Source organism: Aplidium turbinatum, chromosome 1, assembly GCF_918807975.1.
Source record: "Aplidium turbinatum chromosome 1, kaAplTurb1.1, whole genome shotgun sequence".
Taxonomy (NCBI): Eukaryota; Metazoa; Chordata; class Ascidiacea; order Aplousobranchia; family Polyclinidae; genus Aplidium; species Aplidium turbinatum.
In genome coordinates this window covers 13619176-13640109 of record NC_137472.1, presented here as the reverse complement: position 1 = coordinate 13640109, position 20934 = coordinate 13619176, and the positions used below count along the sequence as shown (strand labels likewise).

Here is a 20934-nt window from a genome sequence, read left to right as displayed (position 1 = left end):
CGGTAATAAAGCTAAGTCTCTATGTTTTCTTGTTGCTAATTCCTGGCTGAGATATTTGAATGTTTGGTATTGGCAAAACTCGCTCTTTTAATGCAGTTTCGTTTAAAATTAGGCAAACTTTGTTTTAGAGACAACATTCTACCCAGTAGCGTAGCCAGAAATTTTGAAAGGGGGGGGGGTTGACGACCCAGCGGCGGGGGGGCCTCCCCAAAATTTTTTTAAAAATTACTTTGAATTTGGTGCATTCTGAGAGCATTTTCAACAAAAATGTGGGTATGAATATTCCTGTAAAATGGTGCTGTCCGGTGGCATAGCAAAAGGATAAGATCATGTTTTTTTCGGCATTTTTCGGAAATAAAGCTAAGTCTGTATGTTTTCTTGTTGCTAATTCCTGGCTGAGATGTTTGGTATTGGCAAAACTCGCTCTTTTAATACAGTGTTGTATAAAATTAGGCAATTTTTTTTTAGACTAAGCATCAATCTCAATATCGTGACGTCACACGTGTGACAAAGGGGGGGGTTGCAACCCCCAACCCCCCCCTGGCTACGCCACTGATTCTACCACACCCTTAAACACACAATGTTTACAATTAAACACAAGAAAATTGAGTGTAAAACTGAAAAGTCAGCGAACAGAGCTAATTTAACATAATTTTTTTCAGGGGGTGCAAACGTTTTTGCAGGGGGGGCTTCGCCCCCCCTGCGCCCCTCCTAGTTACGGGCCTGAGAGTGGCTTTGACCAACACGAAGCCTCGAATAGAGAAATTGGTCACACATAAGCAACAACAGAAATCACATTGATACATGATTGCGTAACTAGTTACCCAGCTGGGTAACTTGAGTATGCAGGCCCGGATTTAGGGGGGGGAGGGCAAAGGAGGCAGTTGCCCCGTGCCCCCCCGACTTTTGAAGGGCCCATCTATGGGGAAAAAAAGGTGATTTTGTGTTATTTTTTTCCTTTTGGCTATTAAAGTTTCTGCAAAATGCTGTGCAGTACTGGACTGATGCTACTGTAGACGTAGAGATGGTTTTTCGCGCCGTAGACGCGAAAAATTTTTTTGCACGGGGTCCCCCGATCTAAAAGTGTCCCGGGCGCAAGTTTTGAAAAGGTACCATTAAAAAATCCCCTTTTAACTTTGTTTGGTAATTACAGAAGAAAAAACAGCAACAGCAGTGGTGGGAATCAAACCCACGTCAATGCAAAGACTACCACCGCCCTAACCCAATACGCCAAGCCAGCCGATGGTGAACCGATTACTAAACTTAGCTATCATTTACGTTTTCCTTTGTTGCTCAAAGGGGATTTTTTTATGGTACCTTTTACAAAGTTGCGTCCCGGGCCTCCCATCAGCTAAATCCGCCCTGTGAGTATGCTTAAGTTTGTCGATGTTCTTTCACTATTCTCGGGTTTTCCTATTTCTTTTTTCACCAATGATGACAGTAGTTTGAAGAATAAACAAAATGATCAGTTTGTACTTCACTTTTCTTTCGATAGTGCAGGCTAAAGTTTAATAGCGGCGCCGAAATTTTGTATTTTTTGTCGCCTAACAAACTGTGCAGTTGTTTTAAGCAGGCCCGGATTTAGGTTTTTTTGACTTTTGAAGGGCCCCCCTACGTGGAAAAAATGTGATTTTGTGTTATTTTTTCTTCCTTTTAGCCTTTGAAGTTTCTGCAAAATGCTGTGCAGTGCTGGATTGATGTTACTGTAGACGCAGAGGTGGTTTTTTCGCGCCGTAGGCTTAAAAAAAATTTTTGCAGGGGGGCCCCCCGATCTAAAAGTGCCCCGGGCCCCCCATCAGCTAAATCCGGCCTTGGACAAACGTCATGGCTCAATTCAGTAGGTAGTTATACATCGTTAGAAATCAAAAGCGCATTACATTTACCAAGCGAAACTGTCATAAACGTTTTTCGTGGTTTTCTCGAAATCACCGAAAGTGGATGTAAGCGGTTTTGGAAACAAGCTCTTCATTTATTTCGACTTTTCGTCAATCAGATACGACTGACTTCTTCAGGGAGCTAGACCAGGTAGTGACTACCTGTCTAGCATGGCAAAACACAGGACCATGTTGCTGAAATCAACTAAATATGCAAAATGAAACTTCAACTTCGAGACAAAAAAAATATCGCGAGCAAACTTTGAATTTGAAAAAAGGGGGGTTGAATTCAGGAATCAGATCTATATACAGTATACAAGAGTAGCATATTCCCAGCAATTTTGTTCAGATCTAGTTTCAATAATTATAGCCACATGCGCAGTTACAACATAAGCAATAATTCATAGACTACAGTTATCAAATTAAAAAAATCTACATGTAGTACCGTAGGCTATTGTTTTCATAAAATAATTATTCAGACAAAAATCACTCTTATACTATACACAAACCAGTTTTGAAACTACAATCTTGTGCCAAAATCAACCTATGTTTTTGTGGTACTTTGGAAATAAATAAAACTCGTTAAACAAAAAAGGTAACTGTATGCTTTGGTAATGTTTAGGACTTTTTCCTTCTTAGGTACACTCCTACTGTCCTGAAGCCAAAGAGGTCAACGATACATGCTTGTTGTACCCACAGCGACAGACTTGGGCTCACAAGAGATGTGCCATCATCAAGTCTGATGTATTTTCTTCCTGCCACTCTCTCATTGACCCTAATGAATGGTAACCTTATAGTTACACTGTCCATTCACTTTCGTTGTTTGCTGGCAACTTAAAAAATCAAGATTCTAGAAAATTTGCTGTCATTAAAGTTCAATAATAACAGACTGTCAATTAAGAGAAGCAGCGATTTTATTGCGCGGTGTCATCACAAGGCTTAGTGCTAACTATTTAGACCAGCGACAATTGCGTTTTACTAACGATACTAGCGTAACCTTACTGATGAGGTGCGATGCTGATGAGCCCAGTCTCATGGGCAAAACACTTGTCTATCGCTATCGATTCTTGTTAAACTCGACTGCCAAGAAACATTCTTTCAATTAAGTATTGCAATCATGCCATATATTGTCACTTATCCTTCGTTGAAATGAAATGACCCAATTTTTGAAAGATGCACTGTGGCTTACAACCAACAATATTGTACTTCTTAGGTACCGCATGTGTGTGTACGACGCGTGCGGCTGCGACTCAGGCGGGGATTGTGAGTGTGTATGCACCGCTGTCGCATCTTACGCCCAAGAATGCTCCAAGGTTGGAAGCCATGTGCTGTGGAGAAGTGGAGAATTTTGCCGTAAGTTGATTTCTTCGCTACTTTGAATTGAAATGATTTGAAAAAACACAACGAAAATGACGTTTCTACCAACGGAATCTAAAGTTTTAGTAAATTATATATCCATCAAGTTTTACTACTTCCTGACAATAACAACATGAAACAAAATATCTTTCAGCAATGATGTGTGGAGACTGCCCAATGAAATACCAGACGTGCACATCAGCCTGCCCCAAAACATGCAGAAATGCCAACTACTACGACCAAGTCGATGCCGAATGTACGCAAACCTGTGTGGAAGGATGTGCCTGCCCAAATGACATGGTGAGACGGCAGCATAATAGTATTAGCATTGTCATGTATAGTTTACGTTACAGTCGGACGAGCATTAATTTTTGTTTACTGACTTTGTGTGCAACGTTACACTGTAACATCAGTTTTCTTATTTATTTCTTGGATTATTTTGATGTTGGTTAAATTTCAAGTCACCTAACGACTTTTCAACACTAAAACACATAAAACATTTAAGAAAAATAAGTTTAGAAATAATATTCAGTTTATACTGCATGTAGCCTACTATAGTTACAACACAACGACAGGTCGTTAATGATGTATATTATCGGCTACCTTGAATTAAAAAAGGATTTTGTTGTGACCATGCTTTCATAAGACTTATTTAAATATGTGAAAATATAATCAGTAAAGTATGAAGAAAAAAAATTAAACCATTGCATAGAAAGAATCTAATTTGTGATGTTCAAATGACTTTCCAGGTACTTGATGAAACCGGTACAACGTGCATCAACATCAGTGAATGCCAATACTGCACAGAAATTGAAGGAGTGCGTTATCAAGAAGGTGATAATTGTAGAATTTTATATTAGAAAAGCATTGAAACTACTGGAAATAATACAACTTAACATCACAACTACCTCTATCCATAATGTAATAAACTTGGATTACCACCTACCGACTAAAAACAGAAACTGTTTCAAAAGTTTTCATGCCTAAAAATTTGAATTTGCGTTATTTACTTATTGTATGTGATCCACGCAACATTGCTGGCCAATTACTGGCAGTGTGATTTTTTGTCAAATATGTATTTTAAAGATACATCGAAACATGGCTAATTGGACTATTTCATTAATCGGGATGTAACTACCAATGTACTTTGCTCGTTACTATTTCAGATTTTTGTTCGTCTATGATTTTATTGTCAAGCTTTTATGTTAATTGTTAAATTAGTAGGAAAACGATTGTACAGTATGTCAATATGATTTTATTCCTTTTATCAATAGGTGACATCATTCGGCCACTTTCTGATGCGTGTCGCACATGCTACTGCTCGCAAAACAGCGTTCATTGTATGGGTCAATCTTGTTCCACAACCGGCCCTGAGCAAACGACAACAGATTCATCTACGGAAAAACCAACCACACCAGAAATTACCACAACTTTAGGGGTCACCACAACCCCAGGGGTGAGCACAACTCCGGAGGTCACCACAACTCCAGAGGTCACCACAACTCCAATTGTTATTGTATCAACTTCTGTGTCTACTACTCCCCCGGTTTCCACAATCAAGCCAAGGTATTGTGGTTACTAAACCTTGTTATGAGACGTTATGACTTTTTGCTGTTTTATATGTATTTTATTTTTTTGGTACTTTGCATTTCCTTTAAACAACAACTTTCATAAACAAATTCATATAGACCATGACAAATAGAACTTTAATAGTTTAAATTTCTTACTGTTAATCGGTAATCGGGAAAAATGAACTTTCTTTCGATGTTTTTCATCCTTTTATTGTCCCAGCAATTTGACAACTCCTATAAGCAGTTTTGACATGGTGATGAAATTGTAAAAGAAATATTCCTTCGGAGTACATGGTGTTGATTGTGTGATCTATTAAAACCATTTTTAAAGCTGTTAGGCTGTTTCTTAAAACTAGCCTCCCGAACAGGAACACTGTCATTATTGTTGGCTACATATCTTATTGGCCTAGTAGCCTATTGCTAGCAGCAGCTAGTCTTATCTAAAACATAAACATTGGTTGTGGCTTTCGTTTTACCTGATAATTGTCTTGAGATAAATCACCACGAACAAGTGAAATAGTTTTGTCTTTAACAAGATTGTATTATTTATAAAAGAGCCAATTTATTTTCATTACTCTGCCATCAACATTGTTTGTACGGTACGAATACAATATTTAAATTTAGCTTACATGTGGTGCTGCTATTGTGTGAATGTTTGCACAGCAGTTTATTTCTTCTGAAGCATTGGTATGTGTTTATCATATACAGCATTCGAGAGAATTTTTCGCGTACGTGTTGCCAGTATAAACATTTAGAATTACATTTGCAGATGTGGTCGCGCTGGTTGGACCGAATGGATGAACAGTTTTTACCCAACATTGACAAATGCCGGTGATATCGAGACGATTGATAATCTCAGGGGTGTTTATGAGTTTTGTGCAGATTCTCAAATTGTTCGGGCTGAGTGTCGAGTGGTTAACGTACATGCTCCATCATCTGAAGCTGGAGAGGTATTTGATATAAACATTTGCGACACGTACATTCGATTTCGTATGTTTGTGTATTTACTGTACATATCTAAAGTAAACCATTCATAAAATGTTATACAGTACAAAAAAAAAAAAAACTAATTAATTAAACTACCATTCAACGTTTTATAGGCAGAGAAAACTTTTCTCGAACCGTAGAAAATTTCATTATCAGATCACCGCTTCAATGCGTGATGGAAATCTGCAGATAAATCTGCATCAGGCATTGCAGAGTGCAAAAAACAGTGCAAAAAACTCTGCAATGCCTGATGCAGATTTATCTGTAGATTTCCATCACGCATTGAAGCGGTGATCTGATAATGAAATTTTCTACGGTTCGAGAAAAAGTTTTCTCTGCCTATAAAACGTTAAATGGTAGTTTAATTAATTATTTCTGAAAGTTCCTTGGTTTCATATTATCTGGAAAAAAAAAACTTGGTAACATTTAGAATGCTTGTATCTAATTAAAAACACTAAGGTTATTTTAGATCTCAAATGAATATTCAAAGAAGTCCATTAAAATGCATCAAGCATCAAGTAATTGTTTTGAAAATTCCATCAAACCTAAGCATTTTTGTTGATTAACAAGAAATCGTTAATTGAACACAATGCAAAATAAAATTCCGATTTAGAAAAAAAGTACGACCCTTATTTAAAACAATTCACTTCAAAATAATATTTATATTTTGAATATATAATCTACAGCTTTCAAATTGGTTACTGTACAGTATTTGAAAGAAAGTTACACGCAATATTTCGAAACGGTTTGCACACTCATTAATGATTGTAACAATATAACATAGCGTAAAGTCAGGCAACAACATTTCAGATTAAATCGTTCATATATTTTTTAAATAACAACTGTTAATTTCTGTAGGAAGTTGTGTGCGACGCAAAAGAAGGTTTACTATGCTACAACCACAAACAACGAACTACACCACCTTTGTGCTTGGACTACGAGATGAGAGTTTACTGTCAATGCGGAGAAGAGGAAACTACCACAAAGTCAGTAGAAGAATCAACAACAACACCATCTGTTGAAGGATCAACAACCACTCCATCTGTTGAAGGATCTACCACCACTCAATCAGTTGAAGGATTAACAACTACTCCATCTGTTGAAGGATCAACCACAACACCATCTGTTGAAGGATCCACCACCACTCCATCTGTTGAAGGATCCACTACCACTCCATCAGTTGAAGGATCAACAACCACTCCATCTGTTGAAGGATCAACAACTACTTCATCTGTTGAAGGATCCACCACTCCATCTGTTGAAGGGCCAACAACCACTCCATCTGTTGAAGGATCAACCACCACTCCATCTGTTGTAGGATCAACCACCACTCCATCTGTTGAAGGATCAACAACCACTCCATCTGTTGAAGGATCAACCACTACACCATCTATTGTAGGATCAACAACCACTCTCTCTGTTGAATCAACCACACCATCTGTTGAAGGATCAACAACCACTCCATCTGTTGAAGGATCAACCACAACTCCATCTGTTGAAGGATCAACCACCACTCCATCAGTGGAAGAATCAACCACCACACCATCTGTTGAAGGATCAACTACAACTCAATCTGTTGAAGGATCAACAACAACTCTATCTGTTGAAGGATCAACTACAACACCATCGGTTTTTGGATCAACAACTACTCCATCTGTTGAAGGATCAACCACAACACCATCTGTTGAAGGATCAACCACCACTCCATCTGTTGAAGGATCAACAACCACTCCATCTGTTGAAGGATCAACCACTACACCATTGGTAGTAGGATCAACAACCACTCCATCTGTTGAAGAATCAACCACACCATCTGTTGAAGGATCAACCACTACACCATCTGTTGAAGGATCAACAACAACACCATCTGTTGAAGGATCAACAACCACTCCGTCTGTTGAAGAATCAACCACTCCATCTGTTGAAGAATCAACCACTCCATCTGTTGAAAAATCAACCACTACACCATCTGTTGTAGGATCAACAACAACACCATCTGTTGAAGGATCAACAACCACTCCATCTGTTGAAGGATCAACAACTACTCCGTCTGTTGAAGGATCAACCACCACTCCATCTGTTGAAAAATCAACCACTACACCATCTGTTGTAGGATCAACAACAACACCATCTGTTGAAGGATCAACAACCACTCCATCTGTTGAAGGATCAACAACTACTCCGTCTGTTGAAGGATCAACCACCACTCCATCTGTTGAAAAATCAACCACGACACCATCTGATGTCAAAACAACTACTCCTACTAAAGAAACTTCATCGCCATCTTGTGATAAATATACAGTGTGGATGTCAAGCTCCAAGCCAGCTGCAAACAACGCAGGCGATATCGAAAGCTTTAAGGTAATATATATTGTGAGGAATACTATTATTATTCAAATGTATTGTCAGTGCCAGAGAAGGCCTACAGCCAATTTATGACTAATCGGTTAAAATAAATTCCGTTCATTGGTAATATGTAAGCAACCGTGCATATGAGGATGATTTTCGGTTCTTGTGTAGGCATATCAATAATAATGGGAAAATAATATTGGAATACTCTTATGTAAACCTTTGGCACTAACGAAAATAAGGTGATTAATTTCTTTTTTTCGCCCGACTGTCTTTCAACAACTACGGCCAACCAATTTATTACAATCTGGGTAAAAATGACAGTATGTTTCAATAACCAGCTTTAGACGGGATTCAAGCCAAGATTGCATGATTGGAAAGCAAGCGAGCTACTTGCTGCGTTGCAACTACTGTATATTTATAATAATGAAATTTTGAAGATAAAAATTGAAATATTTACGTGAAGTTAAGGAGTTGTTCACTCAAGTTTTAATTTCTTAAATATGCTTGATTAAAATGCAGAAGATATTTCTTTATTCAACACTTTCTGTTGAGGTAGATGGTGTTATAACGCAATGTATCTGCATTCCTATCAAATCAGTAAATTTATTTTGTCAATACTTAATTACTCAGAATCTTCGCAATGCCTATGAATTCTGTGTATCTCCTACGATGATTGAGTGCAGGGAAATCAAGACACAGATTCTCGTATCTGAAAGTACACAACTTGGAGTTGCTTGTGATTTGTCCCACGGGTTGGCTTGCATGAATGAACTGCAAGAATCTGGTGTTTGTGAAGATTTTGAAGTCCGTGTCTACTGTCCTTGCAAATACGTTGTTCCAAGTAAGTTTCATCATGTTTTTAATAAATTTATTTGAAATATTTACTTTTCTGACAAAATGCATTCATTAAATGGATATTATTCCTTACTTTTAACTTAAAAACGTACGAGATTCAACAAAAAAAATAAAAGGAATACTAAGTTAACAACTATTCGTGACTTTGTAGCTACCCCATACGTCACTTCCGCAACGCCCACCGGAAGTCCTTCTCCTAACACAACGTCACACCAAGAATCGTCTACGACACCATTGGTAGTAGGATCAACCACTACTTCATCAGTTGAAGGATCAACTACCACACCATCTGTTGAAGGATCAACCACCACTCCATCTGTTGAAGGAACAACCACGACAGCATCAGTTGAAGGATCAACAACCACTCCATCTGTTGAAGGATCAACCACTTCATCTGTTGAAGGACCAACAACTACTCCATCGGTTGAAGGATCAACAACTACTCCATTTCTTGAAGGATCAACTACGACACCATCTGTTGAAGGATCAACCACAACAGCATCAACTGAAGGATCAACAACCACTCCATCTGTTGAAGGAACAACCACACCACCAGTTGAAGGATCAACAACCACTCCATCTGTTGAAGGATCAACAACCACTCCATCTGTTGAAGGATCAACAACTACTCCTTCTGTTGAAGGATCCACCACCACACCATCTGTTGAAGGATCAACAACCACTCCATCTGTTGAAGAATCAACCACAACACCATCTGTTGAAGGATCAACAACCACTCCATTTGTTGAAGGATCAACTACCACTCCATCTGTTGAAGAATCAACCACTACGCCATCTGTTGAAGGATCAACAACCACTCCAACTGTTGAAGGATCAACCACAACACCATCTGTTGAAGGATCAACCACGACACAATCAGTGATTGGTTCAACAACCACACAATCGCTTGAAACCACCATTGGGTCGCGTAAGTTATTTTTTGTTGGAAATACTATAGAATAATCAGACGAAACAGCGTATGCCATACAACTCTTGCACAGTCTTTCTGAATCTGCACTTCATGCAATTTTGCTAAACACACTTTTTGTTGATTTATTGCTAAGTTTACAATCGCTTTATGCCTATGATTGAAACGCTTACATCATAATGTTGGTCTTTCTTCATTTTGTATTTTTCTTGTTCGAATCGCATAGACCAACATCAGATTATTATTTTTACTATTTTTGATCTTCGGTTGGTTTTCTGATTGCTATCTGTTGAACAGGTTGTGATGTTCCTTTGGATATGACTTTGCAGTCCGATCTATTCCAAGCTACATTTAAATCTAAAATCTCTGATACTCCTTTGGATAATGTTGTTTTGGATGCGAATGTCGGATGGACAGCGAAACTGAGCAACAAGTTAGTTCATTAAGATTGATATGTTTAATGATGAGCAATCAACAAGAGCTGGGTTTAAGAATTGCTTCAACCTTTTTTTAAATTACAGTATTTACTCTTGTTAACGTGATGTACAGTAGTTTTATGATCAAAACCGTTTTTGTATAAAAGTTGATTTAGCAAACGCCTTTAGCAAACCACACCAATGTGCAAGAGATATTTCAAGACGACATTTGCTATACCTTTGTAAAGCTTCTTTATTTTCTCAATCTTTTTTCTGACATAGGCCTAAGTAGTTTTTGAAGTTAAATATTCAAGTTTTTGTTTCCTCAGCTTGCACCTTCCCAAGCGACAAATCACACTTATTTAAAGAAACAATTATGTTTTGTGAAGTCACGATTGTTTTGTTAGGTGACTGAGCAAGTGAAAACGTTATAGATGATCTAAATATCTTTGGTAATCGATGCATCTAATGATTCGATCTGCTGCTGAAATGTAATTGCATTCTTTTGATCATCTCAACATTTAGCTATCCAATACTTTAGACGCAATTGTAAGACATCTGTAAAGCTTTTTGCATAAATACTTTGAAGTAAAATCTTTCGAAATGACTTATTCTATTGTAAGTGGAAAGCAGGATTGATGCCTCTGTTGTTTACACCAAAGAAAGTCTTTGTTTCGTTTAGAAATCACAGAAATGTTGCATAAAACGTGACTAATAATATTGATGTTTAGATATCAATGGGTTACTTTTGAGTTTGATCATCTTCGTGAAATAACTGGAATCACAACACAAGGAAGCGGTGAAAGCAACTTTTGGGTTACTGCATACACCCTCTCGTACAGCACTGACGGATCTGATTTTGTTAAATACACAAGCGAAGATGGTTCTGTAAAGGTAAGCGATAAATTTAGTATGAAGCAAGATTTCCTCTGGAAGTGTGTCTACCACCATTGTGAACATAAAGTCTAAATAGATTTTTTACCGAACAAATTTGATCTACTGGAAAAATTTTCATACAAAGTGTATGCAGTGGGCGCAGAATTCGTACAATTAGCGTTTCAGGGGAGAAGAATTTATCACCGCTCTTATGGTCTTAAATGCGGATGGTAGAACATTGCAGCTAGTGTTAGTTTATTAAAAACTAGATTATACTTTTTGCTGAATTGTAGAGACTGTATGAGATAATTTTTATGATTCAAAATTCTAGGATTTGGTGAAAATCATGGATATCCAGTCACTACAGATATGAATTGTCCCACAAAAGTTTGTTCACCCAGTGTCTCAAAAGTTAACAATTAAAGCTTTGCAAATAATATTGTTTGTTGTATTTATAGCTGACTCATAACACATTTTTATATTGATTGCCATTAATTTAATTCTCATTTAAATCTTTTAACCTATTTTGTAGATCTTCAATGGAAACTCTGATGCTAACTCGCATGTAACGAATCTTCTCGAAGAAGGTCAATTCATTGAGACCCGATGGCTTCGTATCAAACCTACATCCTGGCACAGCACTATTTCAATGAGAATTGGTGTGCTCGTTCCCTGCGGAGGTGATTATCATAACCATAGTGATGATATTATCATAATCATAATAAAGTCATTATCATGATCATAATGATCATTATTATAATAACAACAATCAAAATATGAACCTTCATAACATAAAATTTACATGATATCTTCAAAGATAGTTGATCTTTGTTGACATTTGTTTGCAGATGATTGTGTCGTTTTTTGAAACTGTTGCTTATCATAAACACTAAACCTAGAAGCAACTTCTAACTTCTACTTTCTTAATTTCGTGAATGCAAATTGTGTGTTACACATCACTGTTAATTTCTTTGTTTTATACATATTTTCTTCTGCAATCATAATTGAGCATTGAGCGTATGTGAAGTTTGAAGCAGAAAAGGGAAACATAACCCAGAACTAAACTAAGTACTCAGTTTTTTGTCCATTCCATACTTTTCTTCACCAATTTCAAATGGCATCGATTTCACTTACTTATGTAAGCATTTGTAATCACTCACTTCGCCATGCATAAAGCGTTATTCTTGACATTTTAATAAAAATGAAAAATATACTTCATAAACATAAAAAAATAACATTCATAATGAATTAATATTATATTCGTAGAGGAAGTAACCGCTTCTCCTGAAGTTACGACACGAATCTGCAAAGACGGATACGAGTGGAGCACGTGTTCTATCCAGTGCACACAATATTGCCACTACATGGAGAACATGCTCTTTGATGTTTGCCAAAACACTGACCAGTGCATTGCCGGATGCAAACCTGTGAACGAAACGATTGTAAGTTTTTAATTTTGGACTTTGTATCTTAGATTATGATTTTTTATTTCCATGTATTTGTATTTGTCCCAAATCAGTTGCAAAACATTGCGTATTTTAATAACTAGTTCCATACAATTGTTGTAACTTACTTAATTATAAAAAAAAGATTTAAAGTTAGAACTTGAAAAATAAGATATATTTTAGACCTCAATGGGATGTGGTTTGATTAATGTTAGCCTATGCACGATACAAAATGATCCTGTGATTTTTCATAACTCAATTCACTTGTACAATATATTCGTTCTATTTCAACTAAAACATGTAAATCATTTTCAGCTTTATTAATCTCATTCTAAGATGATACCATTACATGAATTTTGTTTCTGCATTGATCTAACAAAATGTGAGATTTATTTTATGATTAAAGCTTTCTGAAACAAAGTGTGAATGACATGAGCAAACTTACTGTCAGGGTTGCAAAGAAGGTTGGAAATTGGACCAAAACAAAAACTGTGTCAAGTTAGAAGACTGTGGATGTTATTACAACAACGAATTGGTGCCACCAGGTCAAATCATAAACGTACCAAATGGAAGATGCTTGTGTTTCAACAACAAGTTGTCTTGTTCAATAGAACGTACTACGACCCCAGAGGTAAATATAAGTGGTTCGGGACATTCATCCATTGTAGATCAATACCGATGCTGAACAAAAATTGACTATGAACAATGGGAGCACTAAAACATGTAGTGATGTGGTGCACACTAATACTAAGGTGCTAAGTTAGGATAATGATCATGATGATGTTGTTATGGTGTAAAGGTTGGGTAAGGAATAACACAAGCGTATAATAATTTTGCATGCCTGCGTGTATCAAATATTGATCAACTCACATTGTAGGTTCGGAAGTTTCATAGCCTATATATTTTGTTTCACTTCGGAAGGAATTAGTTTTAAAATTATGTCAGGAACTTATAGAAGATTTGAATCATTGCACAGGGATAATCTTAAAAATTGCATTGAAAATAATCTATCTGTTTTTAAAATCTATGAATTACGAAACAATCTGTGTGCTTTAAATACCAGCTATCGCATACTGATAAAACTCGTTGCTTAGTTCTAAAGTTAATAGTGTAGCTGGCTGATACTGATATTGTAGCTGACTACCAGTGCAATATCACAAATAGTTTTAACTTCGTTTTCAGTTCACGACCGAATCTACCACATGGACTACAACACCATTTGATGAGTGCATTTGGTGGGGCGACTACCATAGTGCCCAGCTTCCAAGCTCTTATGAAGGAGATGAAGTGGAAGATATTGCTGAACATGTGCAACTTTCATCCTGTAAAACTCCTATTGCCATTGACTGCAAGGTCAAAGGTCACGACGTACCTTACTACAGGTAATCCAGGTTGAATAGCAATTCGATTTGATACAACAAAGCAAACCATTTGAAAAAAACACAATGGTCACTTAATTTATTATCGCTACTGCAATATTGTGTTAACTCGAAGATGTTTATTTCTACTGAAGATGAGTAGAAACCTATAACTAGCAATAGGAAAGCAATTCTTAAACAGCGTACCGTATCGAAATGCTGTAATTGCTTGAAACAAACTTTTGAACATTTTTTAAGCCATGACAACAAGTGGTTAAGCTTCAGTTTTGTAAACAAACTGTTTATTGTGTAGAGGAAATGACATGTAGTCAATGTGAACACTAAATTTCCTAATTTTGAATATGTTTTTGTAGAGAACATTTAAGAACTTTGCATATTAAACGTCAATTATTTATGCGGGCTTATCCCTCTGCAGGCTATGGCTGCTTCTAAATTGTTTACATAGTAAACTTCTAAATTTAGGGTATCACATAAGCATTATTATTTATAAAGTATCATACTTTAGTTGTTGCTGTGACAGAAATTAATATTGTTGGTTAATTCAATCCTCAATACGTTTACCTGATTGCACATAGATCAGGACAATACGGAGTGACTTGCGATCTTGAAAAGGGCCTGCGTTGCTACGGCCACAAGCTCAGAGGACTCATTCCAAAGTGTTTCGATTATGAAGTCAGGTTGGGATGTCTCAATGAGACTTGTATTACTACAGTTGTGTACACGACAGAGCCTAGCTCCCCAGTCTCAACGACTAGTTCTGAATCTGCACCTACCACGATGGCTTCCACTACACAGGTATAATTTGTAAACGTTATGTAGAATTTAGACTAAATGAATTGACTTAGTAAATGACTTTGCGGGTATAAGAAACAGTAGGTCATAATTTGTCGTTTCGGCTTAGGAAGCAACTTCAATATCAAGTGCTGCGTTTTTTGTTATGTTTTTTATTCACAAAGACTTGCTTGACTACAGTATATATCTTTCACCCCTGAATTAGTGACCTTTTTTACAAAATTCTATAGGTGAAATATTTGTAGGCAGTAGCTTAATCCAATAAAATTGAGATGAAACTTAAAATGATATCATGATTTGACTTTTAATGTTTCAGCAAAAATACGCTTTCTCAATACACATTCTTAGTTACATCAACTGCATTTTAAATTACAAAAGGCGTCATGCTACACTTGCAGGTCAATATTGAAACAACTTCTACTTTACGCCGTTCATGCCCAGATATGCCAGCTGATGATAGTTGCACTGCATGCCCACAAGATAAATATTGCTACAAGGGACAATGCATAACCATTGATCGTTGTCCTTGTATTGTGGAGGGAAAAATTCATTCTGTAAGTGCACTATTTTATTTCTTCAAACAAACACTGTACAACAAACATCGAAATAAATACAAAAGCATTAAAATAATAATTTTAGAACATAGTCTAGTTGCGAAGAAAGGTGCGTTCTTCCGGCTATCAGCAAAAGGCTGAGCAGTGAGCACTCACTATAGTACAGTACAGAGAGCGGTTGCGATTCGCTAACCATAACGGTGTAGCTTCCACGCTACAATCGGCTGCCGAGAAACATATAGTCTAGTTGCATTAATATTTACATGTATTTGAACTTATATCTTTTGTACTGTCACTTACAAACGGATTTTTTTACAATCTGAGATATTTGTTTTACAGGAGGGGAACATTTGGCGTTCTGCAGATTGCCAAATTTGCACTTGTTTTGAAAATTTTCCAAAATGCACTAATGTTACGTGCGATATTAGCAGTTCTTCTGACTGTATCGCAATGGAAACATACGTTCCCAAACAAGGGGGGAGTTGTTGCGGCACTTGTGAAAAAATGACTACTGTTGTAACGGTATCTACTACTGAACAAACAGGAACAGAAATACCATCTACAGAAAAACCAGGTGTAACTACCACTAGACAAACTGTCACGGATACACCACAAGGTTTTACCACTACGGGACAAACAGGGACATTGTCTACTGGAATACCAGGAGAAACTACCACTGTAGGTATTGTGACCGAAACAGCTAAAACACAACAACCAGAAGAACCTAGTAAAACCACTACTGCAAAATCTCCACCATCAGTAACAACCACAACCGGATCAGTTGTTACAGAAACATCAGAAACACCATCCACAAGTGAACCAGGAATGACTACCACTGGCTCAACTGGAACAGAAACACCATCCACAGGTGAACCAGGAGTGACTACCACTGGACAAACTGGAACTGAAACACCATCCACAGGTGAACCAGGAGTGACTACCACTGGCCAAACTGGAACAGAAACACCATCCACAGGTGAACCAGGAGTGACTACCACTGGCCAAACTGGAACAGAAACACCATCGACAGGTGAACCAGGAGTGACTACCACTGGACAAACTGGAACTGAAACACCATCTACAGGTGAACCAGGAGTGACTACCACTGGCCAAACTGGAACAGAAACACCATCCACAGGTGAACCAGGAGTGACTACCACTGGCCAAACTGAAACAGAAACACCATCTACAGGTGAACCAGGAGTGACTACCACTGCATCAACCGGAACTGAAACACCATCCACAGGTGAACCAGGAATGACTACCACTGGACAAACTGGTACAAAAACACCATCAACAGGTGCACCAGGAATGACTACTACTGGATCAACTGAAACAGAAACAACATCTACAGGTGAACCAGGCGAAACTACTACTGAAAACCCTGTTACTGAAACAGCTAAAACACCACCACCGGAGCAACCAGGTGTAACAACAACTGCAAAATCTTCACCACCAGCAACAACCACAACTGGATCAGTTGTTACAGAAACGCCGGAAACTCCATCTACAGGTGAACCCATGGTGACTACCACCGCATCAACTGGTACTGAAACACCATCCACAGGTGAACCAGGAGTGACTACCACTGGATCAACTGGTACTGAAACACCATCCACAGGTGAACCAGGAATGACTACCACCGGATCAACTGACACTGAAACACCATCCACAGGTGAACCAGGAATGACTACCACCGGATCAACTGACACTGAAACACTATCCACAGGTGAACCAGGAGTGACTACCACCGGATCAACTGGTACTGAAACACCATCCACAGGTAAACCAGGAGTGACTACCACCGGATCAACTGACACTGAAACACCATCGACAGGTGAACCAGGAATGACTACCACTGGATCAACTGGTACTGAAACACCACCAACAGGTAAACCAGGAGTGACTACCACTGGATCAACTGGAACAGAAACACCATCCACAGGTGAACCAGGAGTGACTACCACCGGATCAACTGGTACTGAAACACTATCCACAGGCGAACCAGGTGCAACTACAACAGAAACAACTGTCACTAAAACACAACAACCTGAAGAACCAGGCATAACCACCACAGCAAAATCTCCACCACCAGGAACAACCACCACTGGATCAGTTGTTACAGAAACTCCATCCACAGGCGAACCTGGATTGACCACTACTGGATCTACTGGCACGGCAACAACAACCACAAACGTATCTGGTGTGACAACGCCTGAACAGCCAAACCAAACGGAAGCTTCAACACGATTTGAAACAACAGCCTTCTCTTCGGAGCCTTCAAGTACGCTTTCAAGGATTTTATTTTTAAATAACTTTAGATAGAAAATGCGGCAATTAGAGCTAATATAATGCCATTCCGTATTTATAAATGTTCTGTAAGTAGGCCTAAAGTTTTTTAATAGTCTGTGTCAATAGTTGTTATATCTGTAGAACCACTAGAAATTTAGAGATGATAATAAATTATTTTTTGAAAGCGGTAAGAAAGACTCCGACAAAGTAAACGAATTTTCTAAACGTTTACAAAAAATTGGTCAATTTTCTACGTTTTGAGGTAATCTAACAGTCTTAATAGTAAATACTCTTTCCAGCACCAACAACTCCTGAAGAAACCACGCCTGCTTATGGTTGTGTGTTTGAGAATTTCTTTTTCCCCGAAGGAGGCTTCAGAAAGTTTAACAAGGTAATCAATGTGCAAATAGTTAAAATCAATACATTAATATGTATATACCAAACATCTAAAAATACAAAAAACAACAGACAGATTGTTTTCAGCTATTTAAAAAAGTTATCTGCCATTGAAATCTTAACAACCAAATTATAACTTTTATCGTTATTATCACAATAAATTGACATATACGAACAATAAATACTTGTTTGGAGCATCATGCACAAGAAGGTATACTTGTATGATTTGCTTTACTTCTTAAATCTTAAATTAGATAACTACCAGCTCGTTGTAAAACATAAAACATTAATTTTATTAGTATTGTTGAAAAGAAATTATTTTGATTTGAAAGAATAAATATTAAATTTTTGATGCATGCTGTATGCTATAATAGCTGTATGTAATGCTGCATGGTAAAAATAGCTGTGTTTTCACTACAAGCACTCAAAGGATGTGTTCAGTTTTAAACAGAAAAGATTTTCATGCTCTATGGATGATATTACTTTCTTTTAAGTTTATATAAAGAAACCAGGTCTTTTTAAGTGTTTGAAAGTTCAAAAGGTGTCATCTCACCCACTCCGAGAGCGGATAATGTGAAGTATGTAAAAAAAATCAATGATTTTCACGTGGTTTTAGGGTTGCGGAATTTGTACCTGCATGCCAGACAACACTTGGTCATGTGATACCTCGGCATGCTCATTTGAGTGCGTCATGTTTTCTGGAACTTCTTTCAGCACTTTCGACTTGTTTTCTTACGATTACCAAATCTGCACTCACACCCTTGCCAAAGACTGTGCCAATGACACTTTTGAAATTATTGGTAAGGAGTTTACTCTGTCCATCGTATCTTTTACAAAATGTTTAATGCACAGGCAATGAAATTAAAAGCTGATATGAACAAACTACGTTTAATGACATTGTATGGCATCGATATTGTTTTTGTGGTATTTTTAAGTCAGTGAAACAGAACATTGCTTTTTTAAATTGTCTGGTTTGGTAAATTTCTTAGCATACCTTATAAGAATAAGCTATTCGTTGTAAAAATCATATTACTGTAGCTAAATCTAATGGGATATCTACATTGCACTTTATTTTGACACTCTGCTTGTTAATCTTTATACCAAAACAAAAGTTTGTATGAAATACATTTGTTTTGCTAAACGTTGTAAATGTGCGTTTCAACAAATAAAATTTTACTAATTTAATTCATACTAACTATTGGTTCCTCATTGAGATTTATGCTGAAATATGTTAATTACTTTTTTTTAGAGGCGTGCCATAAACATTTTTGAATTTGTGTTTAAAATCACGTCCACTTTATTACAATCAATCGTCTTTGGTATTTGGAGGGTGCTCGAATTGGCACTGACTCGAGCAGTCCAGTTTTCCATAAAGCTTTCAATGTTTGAATTCTTTCTACCAAACCCTTTAAGATACATGAATCCTCTGCCTACTGAATAAAAAATATTAATTTAAATTTAAACATTCAGTCGTTTCTGATTGCGACAATGTGGATAAACTTGGGCGCTGTAGCAAATCTTTGGATATCACTACTGGTCGTGTCAATGTTATCTTGTATGACGCCTACAATCTCCTGTTAAACGACATCCCATACAAACTCAACTATCTCCCGAATCTCAATGAAAACATCGCTCCAATCAGGTATTTAAAAAAAAATGTTAACTACAAAAAATGCTTGTGGAAAATCTTGTGAAAAATCTTTTATCACGAAGACGAGTAAACTATCTTATATCTATACAATATGATTGTAGTATCAGAAAGATATCAGAAAAGAAAGAACACCAGTTTAAGATTTAGGCTTGTAGGTTTTAATTTTAATTTTATGTAACCATCTGTTTAGAATAGAATTTTATGCATGTTGATAATATCGGAGTTTGCTTTATTTGTTCGTTTTACGTATTTTCAAATTTTCTTTTTTACATGTGCTAGCTGAAGATGCTATTACTATAGCGAAATCGATTCTTACTTAATAAATAACACTAAGAGGTTAGATTGTTGTGCAAATGCCAGCATTTGATGAATGCAAAATAGCAGTACCAATATGATTGTAGTGCATCTTTATCTTTGCAAAAGGGGCGATACCGTTTTACTATTTAGTTGAGTGATTCACTAGACAACATTAAAAGCTAAGTCATACATGATATTGAAATCGCCCTAACCTCCATTATAAACTTATCAATTAAACTCTTTTTTGTTCTGTAACGATTTTTTCTTTTTTAGACCTGATGTTAAAATCACATATGTGGGTGGAGAGGTAATTGCAGAAGCAGAAAACTTCAAGGTATATTGGAAAATAGCGACCCGAGAGGCCAGAGTTGTAATCAACAATTCCATGGCAGGTGAGTGAGCAGCAAATAAGTCTGATGCAGCAGGTATCAGCACTGCTCGACTTTATAGTTCTGTCGTTCGCAAATTCTAGCGCTTATCCAGATGAGGTTAATTTATTTAAGATGAATTAAAATTCCACATATTCTGTCAGGAAACATGTGCGGATTGTGCTCCAATGCCGACCATGACAGCACTAATGATCTTCAACTACCCACCTTCGGCATTGCTAGCACTGTTGAAGATTTCGGCGACTCCTGGTCCGCGACTGGAGAGTCATGCTTCCGTGAAGTTTCCAATTGTACCGTCGAGCAACGTACAGACCATGAGGAACGATGCTCTGCTCTGTGGTAATTAAATGAGTATATGCTGTATGTACAAATATTTATAAACAGTTGACAGTGGCACACCGCATTGACCTAAAGGCTTAGTCAACGCAGTAGGTTCATTGAAACAACCAAGTGGGCATAGCCTCGACTGACGATTTGTGATTTGTGCTCCCTAAGAACCAAAAAATTGTACTTTCTCCAACTTT

General features: G+C 37.3%; 1 protein-coding gene across 1 annotated transcript in view; it reads left to right on the top strand.

Moving 5' to 3' along the window:
• Positions 1 to 20934, top strand: part of LOC145779253 (uncharacterized) — a 47301-nt gene that overhangs the window by 12161 nt on the left and 14206 nt on the right. The window contains exons 21-43 of the mRNA XM_082590829.1: positions 2514 to 2659; positions 3088 to 3227; positions 3385 to 3530; positions 3980 to 4064; positions 4505 to 4796; positions 5571 to 5751; positions 6647 to 8149; positions 8771 to 8981; positions 9147 to 9923; positions 10221 to 10356; positions 11071 to 11233; positions 11748 to 11895; positions 12482 to 12657; positions 13112 to 13291; positions 13843 to 14042; positions 14615 to 14834; positions 15230 to 15385; positions 15725 to 17669; positions 17977 to 18068; positions 18690 to 18873; positions 19544 to 19715; positions 20295 to 20413; positions 20554 to 20749. Coding sequence (XP_082446955.1) covers positions 2514 to 2659; positions 3088 to 3227; positions 3385 to 3530; positions 3980 to 4064; positions 4505 to 4796; positions 5571 to 5751; positions 6647 to 8149; positions 8771 to 8981; positions 9147 to 9923; positions 10221 to 10356; positions 11071 to 11233; positions 11748 to 11895; positions 12482 to 12657; positions 13112 to 13291; positions 13843 to 14042; positions 14615 to 14834; positions 15230 to 15385; positions 15725 to 17669; positions 17977 to 18068; positions 18690 to 18873; positions 19544 to 19715; positions 20295 to 20413; positions 20554 to 20749 — 7568 coding nt within the window. The remainder of the gene's footprint in view (positions 1 to 2513; positions 2660 to 3087; positions 3228 to 3384; positions 3531 to 3979; positions 4065 to 4504; positions 4797 to 5570; positions 5752 to 6646; positions 8150 to 8770; positions 8982 to 9146; positions 9924 to 10220; positions 10357 to 11070; positions 11234 to 11747; positions 11896 to 12481; positions 12658 to 13111; positions 13292 to 13842; positions 14043 to 14614; positions 14835 to 15229; positions 15386 to 15724; positions 17670 to 17976; positions 18069 to 18689; positions 18874 to 19543; positions 19716 to 20294; positions 20414 to 20553; positions 20750 to 20934) is intronic.